This window comes from Gastrolobium bilobum, unplaced genomic scaffold (genome assembly GCF_033153095.1).
Source record: "Gastrolobium bilobum isolate Gb01-03AN ecotype WA unplaced genomic scaffold, APGP_CSIRO_Gbil_v1 utg10474, whole genome shotgun sequence".
NCBI lineage: Eukaryota > Viridiplantae > Streptophyta > Magnoliopsida > Fabales > Fabaceae > Gastrolobium > Gastrolobium bilobum.
This window is the reverse complement of record NW_026897746.1, coordinates 306,826-318,922: the sequence shown is the minus strand read 5'-3', so window position 1 is coordinate 318,922 and position 12,097 is coordinate 306,826. Positions and strand designations below refer to the sequence as shown.

General features: G+C 38.3%; 1 protein-coding gene across 1 annotated transcript; it reads left to right on the top strand.

Annotated features, from left to right (window-relative positions):
• Nucleotides 1–8,880, top strand: LOC133309760 (lysine-specific demethylase JMJ705-like). The gene is made up of 7 exons (XM_061510562.1): nucleotides 1–823; nucleotides 1,348–1,426; nucleotides 2,052–2,119; nucleotides 2,257–2,407; nucleotides 2,794–3,488; nucleotides 4,922–5,581; nucleotides 6,463–8,880. The coding sequence occupies exons 1-7, from the start codon at nucleotides 1–3 to the stop codon at nucleotides 8,712–8,714; spliced, it is 4,728 nt and encodes a 1,575-aa protein (XP_061366546.1). The 3' UTR covers nucleotides 8,715–8,880.
• Nucleotides 8,881–12,097: the final 3,217 nt, after the last annotated feature.

The following is a 12,097-nucleotide window of genomic DNA, read 5'->3' as shown; positions in this document are numbered from 1 at the left end:
ATGGCGGGTTCGGAGGAGGTTTTCCCGTGGCTTAAATCGCTTCCGGTGGCGCCGGAGTACCGGCCAACCCTCGCCGAGTTCCAAGATCCGATTGCCTACATTTTCAAGATCGAGAAGGAGGCATCGCGTTACGGAATCTGCAAGATCATTCCACCGGTTCCACCTTCCCCTAAGAAAACCGCAATTGGGAACCTGAACCGGACCCGGCCCAGCTTCACGACTCGCCAGCAGCAGATCGGGTTCTGCCCCCGCCGTCCCCAGCCGGTCCGGCGTCCGGTCTGGCACAGCGGCAACAACTACTCCTTCCGCGACTTCGAAGCAAAGGCCAAGGCCTTCGAGAAAAGCTACCTCAAGAAAAAAGGGTTATCAAAGAAGAACGCTGTCGTTTCGCCGCTTGAAGTTGAGACGCTGTACTGGAAGGCCACGGTGGACAAGCCGTTTTCCGTTGAGTACGCGAACGACATGCCAGGGTCTGCGTTTTGTCCTCTGAACGCGCGAGATTCAGGTGGTGGTGGTGGTGCTGCTGCTGAGGGCGTTGTTACCGTTGGTGAGACTGCTTGGAACATGAGAGGGGTTTCTAGGTCGAATGGTTCTTTGTTGAGATTTATGAAGGAGGAGATTCCTGGTGTTACTTCCCCTATGGTTTATGTGGCTATGTTGTTCAGCTGGTTCGCTTGGCATGTTGAGGACCATGACTTGCATAGCTTGAATTACCTTCATTTGGGTGCTCCCAAGACTTGGTATGGTGTTCCCAGGGATGCTGCCGTTGCGTTCGAGGAAGTCGTTAGAGTTCATGGATATGGTGGAGAGATTAACCCTCTTGGTTGGTACTTTCAATCACGCCACTAGCATTTTCTCATTTTGAATTCTTCTCTGTGTATGCAAATTTGAGCACTTTATGGATGTTTAGCTTCTTTTAAGTTTGTCTTGTTTTGTTAATTATGACTGACTTCTATTGGCTTCATGAGGGTTACAGAGAGATTACTTTTCTTATTAATTCTAATTGGGTGAATGAAATTGTAATTGTAATCTTGGGAGATGACAAAATCACCTGCTTGAACAAAGCTGTCAGCACCCTCACATGACCTTTCCCTTTCTATGCTGTTTGTGTTTGCCTAGGCTAAGTCTCTGTTTGATCCTTGTATTTGCTTTCTGTGTTCTTCTTCCTCTGCTTCGGTTGTTTTAGATTTGATGTATTGTGTTTTATTGTTTCTGTCTGATCAAAGGCATTTGTTGGTGTCCATTTGGCTGGTTAAGACAATGATATACTTTTTTTTTTTTTTAATGTTTATTGTATGTGGATCTACATGTTGTAAAACTTACATGGAAACTCTTTTTCTTCAACAGTTACTTTTGCTATTCTTGGTGAGAAAACTACAGTGATGTCGCCAGAAGTGTTTATCAGCGCAGGTGTTCCATGCTGCAGGTACTTAATTTTACTTATGCCATACTGTAGTTTGTAGTCCTCTTTCTTTATATAAATCTTTGGGATGCTTTCTACACTACCAATTTTGTTGTTGGTTTACTGCTTTATTTATTCCTATTAGAAACAATTTCAATTTTAAACTTGTTAAAGATCAGTGGCAATGACATGTATAACCTTGCTGGAATTATAACCCTAAGCCAAAACAATCTACATTGTCCCCTTTGGAGCTACTTCACTTGCCAGGATATCCTCTTCACTTGGGAGCAGTTTCTCATGGTTCTTTGAAGGTTTTGGTGGAATTAGAGAAACCATAATTTTGTGTCAGTGAGGAGATTATGCTGCTCTGTGGTGTATTTGGTTGAAGTCCCTTTGCCCCTGGATTTGCTTTAGGCTAGTACATTGTTTATGGCTTCTCTCTAGTGCTTTGCTAGGGCAGTTTATGCAGGGAGACTTGACAGGCTTGCTGCTGCCTGCATGCTTGATTATCTCTGTTTCCTTTTTTGTTTCTTTATCTGTTTTTTATATCCTCACCCTGGTTGTACTCTCTCTCTCTCTCTCTTTCTGTGTGTATTATTGAGAATGTGTATATGTATCTTTACTTCAAGTTTCAATTGCATTGTATCAGGTTAGTGCAAAATGCTGGGGAATTTGTTGTGACATTTCCAAGAGCCTATCACACAGGATTTAGTCATGGTAAGACGCTTAACAATCAAGGAATGTGGTTATCAGCTTAAATGTTTTCTATTTTTTTGGTGGAGATGGATTGTGCTTGTGATTATTGTTTCTGTCAATATTTGAATGTTTCTAATCCTTTTATGTATGCTTTGTAGGCTTTAATTGTGGAGAGGCAGCTAATATTGCAACACCTGAATGGTTGAGGGTTGCTAAAGATGCTGCTATTCGGAGGGCTTCAATTAATTATCCTCCCATGGTTTCACATTTCCAATTACTTTATGACCTTGGTCTTGCTTTATGTTCTAGGTTTGTCTTCCCCCAGTTGGAGCTTCTTTCTTATTTCTTCCCCCTGTAGTATTTTTTCTTTTCTTTTTCCTTTTTTTAATGGTCCCGATTCATTTGAGTAGATTGTTGCAATTATTAACAATATGTTATTGACTTTATGAAGATGTAATTGCATACTACAAATTAAAAGCCTCTGGATGAATCATACTGGATATAATCTAACATATATATATATATATAAATTCTGAATAAGTTATTGATACTGACCATTACTTTTTAGGTTTTCCTTTTTGAGAATTTCATGTCAACTAATATGATTTTTTCATGGCACAAATTCGAAGATTCTGTTGAAAATATGAGCTGTTATAATATATTTACCCGGTAAATATTCTTCATTCTCAATACAGAATCCCTGGAGGCATCAGCGCTAAACCTCGGAGTTCTCGACTTAAAGATAAGAGAAAGGTTGAAGGAGAAACTGTAATTAAAGAATTATTTGTACAGGACGTATTACAGAACAATGATCTGCTTCATGAACTCAGCAAAGGATCTGCTGTAGTACTTCTTCCTCAAAGCTCTTCTGACTTTTCTGTTTGCTCAAAATTACGTGTTGGATCCCGACAACTAAAAGTGAACCCTGAGTTTTCCCTCAATGCATGCAATTCTGAGGGAACGAATTCCTCAAAAGGTTTTATTTCTGATGATCTGGTGTTCAACAAGAATCATGGAATGAAGCAAGTAAAAGGTTTTTATTCCGTAAAAGAAAAGTTTGCTACTTTGTGTGAAAGGAACAGGATTTCTTCATTTAGAGGGAATGATAACATATGCACTTCGAGTTCAAAGACACTGGAAAAGGACACTGGAAGAGAAACAAGTCAAGGAGATGGATTGTCAGATCAGAGATTATTTTCATGTGTCACGTGTGGAATATTAAGCTTCGCCTGCGCTGCTATTGTACAGCCTAGAGAACCAGCAGCTAGATATCTTATGTCAGCTGATTGTAGCTTCTTTAATGATTGGATTGTTGGTTCTGGAGTAACTAGCAATAAATTTACCGTTGCCCATGAAGATGCAACTATTCCCAAGCCGAGCACATATACAGGCAGGTTCTATTTATTTAGCCTCATATTGTAGTCAAAAACTGTTTTTTTGGCTTTCTTCAGATATGATCAAATATCAGTAATGACTACACATCCTTGTTGTAGGTACTTTTTAGGCAATTGTGCCATACTTAGGGAAATATGACTTTTTATTTGGTCAGCGTCTTTCTCTGTGTAAAAGCTGAGCTTCGTGGACAGCCTGTCCTGATAACTTCCTACTGTAGAACAGAAACACAAATGCTGTACCTGTGTGATATGACCTGGCTCTGCATTGGCATAAGCTGGATCTATCCTTTTTCAGTCCCTGCATTTGTTTTTGGGGTTTAATATTTGTTACTCTTATCATTTTTGGTTCAAGTTCAAGAGTTGACGAGTAATAGGCTAAACGGGAGATACTTCCTAAAGTTTACTAATCAAGAGAGTAATAGACAATTATTTTTTACTGCTTGTAAAGAACCTTGGGATACACCACCCCAAAAGCTAGCTCAAATGGTGGGAGTGCTCAAGGCCTTATAAACTCCACATTAGTTGCACATACAACCAATGTGGGACTATATATCTCAACACGCCCCCTCACGCAAGAGCCCTTTGGGCTAGAAGCGTGAAATTGCACAGGCCCAATTTTTGGTTTACCTTTTTGTGCTTTTTATTTTAATTCTACCTTAAAGTGGGGGCGGTGAGAATCAAACTTGTGACCTTGTAGTCACTAAAGCTCTGATACCATGTAAAGAACCTTGGGATACACCACCCCAAAAGCTAGCTCAAAGGGTGGGAGTGCTCAAGGCCTTATAAACTCCACATTAGTTGCACATACAACCAATGTGGGACTATATATCTCAACACTGCTGAGTTTTGGTAAAAGTTCTTGTCTTGTCTTGTCTTTTTTAGTTATGGCTTGGTAAGATATTTTTCTGTTACCACTTTATTCTGTTTGGAAACAGTAATCACTTCATCTATTTTCTTTTTCTTTTTTTCTTTGAAACCAATATTTCCTTTTGTCAAAACGATTGTATCTTAAATTAACCAGTGGCTAGTAGTCTGGGCTTTAGTCTACATCTTTATGTATCTTCTGTTTCCAATTTTCTCTTATTGTCTCTTGGGACTTATTTGGGATCCTGATGGCTGGTATGTATTCTGTGGTGCTCTTGTAAACCAGGGAGATGGTTGAGTGATTGGTTGTATATTTAACTCTTGAATGCAGAACCTTATAGTGTTCTTGTCATTATTTACATGAATGGAGAGCAGTAATAGGCATTAATGCATATGCAAAGCCCTTATGGTGTGCAAAAGAAATGAAGCAACTTAGTTATCTAAGCAATTAAATGCCTTTTATATCTCCTTTGCTTTATCTCAAAAGTTTTCTGCATATAAATTTTCAGCTTCAACCTTCCTTGACCACGGTAAAACTAGTGACACATTTTGTTCCATCATGCAGGATGGACAAAACAGATTGCCCGAAATGATTTATCTGATGCTCCTGTTCAATCTGTTGAACACCAGACAAAGATTGCTGATCAAAATTATAAGGAGGCTTTAAATACTGAAAGAAAAATAGGGAATACGGCTCTTTCGTTGTTGGCTTCAGCATATGGGAATTCTTCTGATTCTGAGGAAGATCAGGGTGACTCAGATATTGCAGTTGATGGTGTAAACCATCCACCAGCAAGTAGATCTCAGGAGATATCTTTTTTGCCTTCTCATTTTCAAGATTGTCATGCTAGTCCCATAGTTAGACTTGATACAGGGAATGCCATTCCTTATGAGTATTATATGCATAAGAGAGTTGAGCGCATTATGAGCCCTTTAGACCACTCTGTTAAGTCAGAAGATTATGACACCACTTCAGGGGTTGCATTAAAAAATTCTAGGGCAGTGCCTCATTCCACTTTGAATTGTTCCCAAGATGCTCATGATGCTAAAACATCATTGTTGGGCCAGGCTGTGATTCCCATTGATAATAAAAATGTTTCATTGGTGCCACCATCTGATGAAGACTCATCCAGAATGCATGTCTTCTGTCTAGAGCATGCTGCAGAAGCTGAGCAGCAACTTCGCCCAATAGGAGGGGCGCACATATTGCTCCTGTGTCATCCAGGTCTGGTGATTGATTGATTTACTTTTACCCTTCAGTTCTTTTCTAAATAAAGGAACATATTTTGTACTTGTTGTGTATGTCCAAGTTCATTTGAAAAAACTAAAAACACCCTGCCTCTGCTTTTTTTCCTCTTTGTTTTTCTTCAAGAGTAAACACTTGTTCAAGGGAACCTTGGACATTAAACATGAGAGTCTTGTGGTGGAAGTTATGTTCAGTTTAGGTTGCAAGGTAGGAAAGTGAGTGGTTCCCCCCCCCCCCCCCCCCCCCCCAAATATACTGATATGAAAAATCCATATCAGTATTGAAGACATAGACTTGTACGAAGGTATTGTGTGATGTCTATAAATCTGCATGAACAAAGCAGGAAACTCGAATATTGCTTGTTCCCATATTTCAAGTCTTGGGTGAAAACATTTAGTTTATGATTTTCCAGCTATGATTAGAATTAGAAGTAACAAAATCCATTCACAAGTCAGAACATCAATGATGTTTCTTTCTGATCCATTTTCCTTGAAGACATACTTGTACGAAGGTATTGTGTGATGTCTATAAATCGGCATGAGCAATGCATGTTCTCATATTTCAAGTTTTACGTGAACACATTTAGTTTATGATTTTCCAGCTATGATTATAATTAGAAACAAAAAAAAAATCCATTTACAATTCAGAACATCAATGATGTTTCTTTCTGATTTGAATCAGTATTTATATATAATTGTCATGCAGGAATAGTAATTGGGCATATCATTGCTACTGATTAACTTTTGATCTTTATCAGCGTTTTTTACATCTTTATAGGATTATGATGACTAGTGTTTATAGTATATTGTTATTGGTATTCCTCGCCTTGAACATCATTCATGATTTACTTATTTCTACAGATTATCCAAAGATAGAGGCTGAAGCTAAGTTTGTGGCAGAAGAACTGGGGATTGATCATATGTGGAAGAATACTGCATACAGGCATGCTGATAAGGAAGATGAGGAGAGGATCCAATCAGCTCTGGATAGTGAAGAAGCTACTCCCGGGAATGGGGACTGGGCTGTAAAGCTGGGAATCAATCTCTTTTATAGTGCCAGTCTTAGCCACTCTCCACTTTATAGTAAGCAGATGGCTTACAATTCAGTTATATATTATGTATTTGGTCGTAGCTCTCCAGCAAGCTCACCCACAGAACCTAAGGTCTATCAGAGAAGGGCCAACAGGCAGAAAAAGGTAGTTGCTGGGAAATGGTGTGGTAAAGTTTGGATGTCCAATCAAGTCCATCCCCTTTTAGCAAATAGAGATTCTGAAGATGTTGAGGATGAGAAAAGCTTACATGGGTGGCCATTACCTGATGAGAAAATTGAGAGATCAGAAATTATCCACAAAAGCAATACGATGATTAGAAAATCTGGTAGGAAAAGGAAAGTGACAGTAGAGAGCGGAGGAGCCAGGGAAGGAAGCTTTGCCGAGAGAGATTGGCTTTCAGATAATTCGATTGAAGATAAATCCAATCAAGATCAAAGGAGGATTCTTGGAAGGAAGCGAACCAGGCATATTGAGGGAGATGGTACTGCTTCAGAAGGGGATTATTCTTCTCTGCAGCATCATAGAAAGTCTATAAGCAGGCATACAAAATGCATTGAAAGTGATGCAGTTTCAGATGATTCGCTGGATGATAATTCTCATATACAGCATCGGAGGAAGGTTAATGCCAAGGAAGCTAAGTTTATTGACTGTGATGTGGTTTCAGATGATACAATGGACTATGATTCTGATTGGCCTCACAGGAGAGAGATGGGCAACAAGCAAGAAGCAAGTTCAGAGGATTCATTGGATGTTGGTTCTCCTCAGTTGCATAGAAAGACTCCTAAAAGCAAGTATGATCAATACATTGCCGAAGAAGATGTGATATCCGATGATCAAACAGAGGTTTATTTTCAGAAGCAGCAAAGGAGGATATCTAAAAGCAGGCAACGCAAATACCTTTCTGAAAAAGATTCAGTGATATCTGATGATGACCAACTGGAACACCACATGCAGAAGCAGCAGCGGAGGAATCCTAAAAGCAGGCAAGACAAATACCTTACCGGAGAGAATATTATATCTGATGACCAACTGGAGGGCCATTATCACAAGTATCGAAGAAGGATTCCTAAAAACAGGCAATCCAAATGTGTTGCTGGGGAAGATGTGATGTCTGATGACCAGTTGGAGGATCAATTTCAGAAACCCCAAAAGAGTGTTCCTAGGAGAAGGCGAAACAAATGCAGTGATAGAGAAGTTATGGATGAATCAGCTGAAAATAATTCTCATCTGCTGCATAGAACTCCTAAAAGGAAGCAAGCTAGATGCATGGATGAAGACAATATTGATTCAGATGATCAAATGAAGGATGATTCTCATCAGCAGCACAGGAAGACTCTTCGAAGTAAGCAATCTAAATCAGAGACTCTTAAACAAATGAAACAAGCGAAACCACTCCGTGTGAGAAACCAGACATCCCAACCTATGAAACGAGGTGCCAATATGCTAATGAAATCAAAGGCTCCTCGGCAAATGAAGCAGCAGCATCGTGTGTGGAATAATCAATCTGGTAACTCCGGAGAATTTACTTTACATATTGAAGAGGAGGAAGATGGTGGACCTAGCACACGCCTTAGGAAGAGAGTCCCAAAAATTCAGGAGGAGTCTGGAGGAAAATCAAAAGAAAAGGAAACCAGAAGGAAAAAGGTGAAGAATGCTCCAGCTGCAAAGGTTTCAGCGGGCAATACCAAAATGAAGGATGAGGAAGCAGAATTCCAATGTGACATTGATGGGTGTACCATGAGTTTTGGGTCTAAACAGGAGCTGATGCATCATAAGAAAAATATCTGCCCTGTGAAAGGATGCGGAAAGAAGTTTTTCTCACACAAGTATCTGGTGCAGCATCGTCGAGTTCATGAGGATGCGCGCCCCCTGAAGTGCCCTTGGAAGGGGTGCAAGATGACTTTCAAGTGGGCATGGGCTCGTACTGAACATATTCGAGTCCACACCGGTGCTCGTCCTTATGTTTGTGCTGAGCCAGGGTGTGGGCAAACGTTTAGATTTGTTTCTGATTTCAGCCGTCACAAGCGAAAGACCGGTCATGCCGCAAAGAAGAGTCGTTGATAGCAAGTGTAATTGATGTTACTTAACATTGTTGATGAACTATGAATCTATTGCTCAATTGACAGGCTAGGACTAGATTTTAGTAACAGATTAGGATATCCCTGCAATTGCCATTTGGAGTAACTTTTAATTCTGCTTGTTTAGGTGTTCTTGTAACCATTTATTCAATGCAATCGAAGCAATTGCTTGGATATGGAAACATAATTCTCATACATTTCATTTCAGATGCAACTGCTCTTCCAAACATTTCCCCTGCTTAGAACCGTAGTCATGCCCTAGGCTAGGCATGCGTGCTCTAAGAAGGCCGTACTCATGAGATGCCAAGGTAAGGATCTTGTATTATTTGTCATAATATGACACCTACCGCACCCGAGAGGTTAAATGCACGTGGGCTATCCTGGTCAAAAGATAAGAAGGTACATTACTCACTTCACACTTAGTTTTGTATTCTTGAGTGTGTGTTATCTTAGATATAACATTAAAACTCTGATTAAGAGATAATAACCATCTACGTAATTAAAGTGGAGCACATTTAACAGTACATAGTAAGGAAAATACTTACTACGAACATTACTTTGTCACCAATTACTACTTACATCCCTAACTTTTTATAGGGTAAAATGTCAAAACGTTACCAACGGGTGTAGTTCAATTGTCAATATAAGTTAAGTAAAGAGATAATTGATTTCAGGAGCGAAAATTTTTAATTATGACTAAACCCTACTTGAGATTAGTCTCATAACCGGCTCAAAGAATTAAAATTTATGAAAATACTAAAGGATTGACTAACCTCAAAGAAATACCAAAAAAAAAAGAAAATGCCAAAATAATTCAATAGTAGTTATTAAATACCTAAACTATATAATGATCACTAAACAAATACTTCGTCAAAAACTTTTAGAGTGTATTTGAATGGGCTTTTTTTTTATGAAAAAACTAGCTTTTTAAAAAAATAAAAATAAAAAGTCCTTTTGGATCATTTTATCATAGAACTTTTAAAAAATAGAATTTTAAAAAAAAAGTTAAAATAGTGCTTTTTTTAAAAGTCAGGATTCTTTGCTTTGAATAAAGCAGAAGCCAAAAACTAAATAATTTTTTGATAATTAAATATTATCTCAACTCCATTCTTTACGCCGATGTGCTTAATAATTCGTCAAATAAAACCGAAGTTTCAGAAGTCCTTGTTTGCTAGTTTGTTTACACATATACTTAATAATTATATTTATCAGCTCAAGAGTCTGATAATATCTCATTCAAAGTTGAAGGAGTGTTTAATCATTAATTCAATAATGCAAGGAGATAAGCGTAAAAATAGCGTATATTTAATGAGGTGTAAATATTCTTTCTTCTTTGTATGATTGTACCATTGAAACAAAATCATTTCTCTACCTAATTATAGGTTCTCTTCTGACAAATTAGCATAAAACTCAAAAATTGTATAATATTCGAATATTTATCGGGGACATATTCGAATATTTTGAAATTTCATATACAAAATATTCGGATATTTCGCGACCGAAATGCATTATTTGCAAAGATATCCAACAAGAGTCCATTTTTATCAAACACAGAGGTCCAAGTACGCGTTTTTATGTGTGTTCATGCTAGTACACCACTGAGTTATCACTTTTACTCATTAAACATGTTCAAGACTCAAATTTTTTCATTAAAACTCAAGAAAAAAGATAGGAACATATACCCAAGCTTCCAAACAGCAAAAAGAAAGGGCTTTGAAGGTCTTGCTATAGTCTCAAGCTTCTGTCCAAGAAGGTGCACGAATTTAGGCTTCCAAACTTTATTCTTTCTCCCAGAAGATGGCTCTTTGGTGCTCCAAAGAGTGGGAAAATGGCTCTCACAACCTCAACCAAAGAAGAAAGCACCACATCTACCCAAGACAGAATTGATACACTTCCAAAATGGGCATTTCTCCTACAAGATGCTTGCTTTCAAGGTTCCAAGGTGTTTAAGTGGAAGAGAGGTAGAGAAAGATAAGAACTTGAGTGATTTACATGGAGAATGAGCTTAGGTAACTTGAAGAGGAAAAAGAGAGAATACCCTAGGTATAGAAAATGACTACGTAGGTTTCTGATGAAATGACAATAAAATGTGTGTGTTAGCTATTTAAAACACTCCCTGTTGATGAAATGAGAATACCCTGTATTAGTTCTAATACCTCTTAATTATTTTTCTCTCAAACTTTATAATATGAACTTAGTTATTTTCTAGAAATATTCATATTTTTATTTCTATTTTTCGGTTTACTTCGCCGTATACATTTATACTGTAAAATACATAGTATTAGCACTTTTCTTTCGAAAAGTGACTTAATATCAATTATTATAATTCCTCTATAATTATCCTATGTAAATTATGGAATTATTTCCCTAAATCATATTTAATTATTTAATATTCCTAATTTAGCGGTGTGGTTCTTACATTCACACCGCCTTTTAAGAATTTTGTTTGCAAAATTAGCGATATATATGTCCCTAAACTCAGGATACTGTCAGAGAAGCTCGTCCTCCCGCTCCCCAGTTCACTCCTACGGCGTTCTGCCTTTTCATTGTACCTTGATCATAGGAATGGTTTTGTTCCTCAGTTTCTTCTCACCACGATCAAGAATCTTGAGTGGTCCTACGGGAGTCTTAAGGTTTTCTCATACTTCCACATCATCAGATTGCACAATGTGAGAGGCACCGCGATATATCTTCGGAGTTGAGATACGTGGAAAACATCATGAATGTTAGCCAAGTTCAGAGGTAAGGTAAGTCGATAAGCAACAGGTCCTATCCTACCAAGAATCTGGTATGACCCAATGAATCTGGGATTCAACTTCCTCACTCTGAGAGCACAGCCAACTCCAGTGACTGGTGAAAGTCTCACATATATATCAACACATTAAGCCATAGATCATTTCCAAAGATATAAGGTATATTAGTGCATAAATCATTTTCCAAAAATATACCATGTACATAAATCAACCTCCCATGGAGTTTGGTGGAACAACGAGGGGTTAACCCTGAGAACACAAAGCTTACCTATTAAGCAGAATACACCAAAATAACCTCCAAGTCCAACCGACCACAAGACAGCAGTCCACACAGTGTCATAACCTAGATTTTACATGCAAATCAAGTCAATAGATGTAATCTAGCTTTTCAAGCCTAACAGGGCTCTATTTCTTTTTCGTTTCTCACGCTAAAGACTTCTTCCAAAGCCTCAAGCACTCAAATTATTTAAAGGATTCTTCCAAAGCCTCAAGCACTCAAACACGAAGGTTTTGACTTAATTCCATTTTACAGAGGTTCACATTGTTCATTTAAGGGTACCAGGTCAATAACATAGGTTCTGTTATGACAAAACAACATAAAACTCGAAAATTG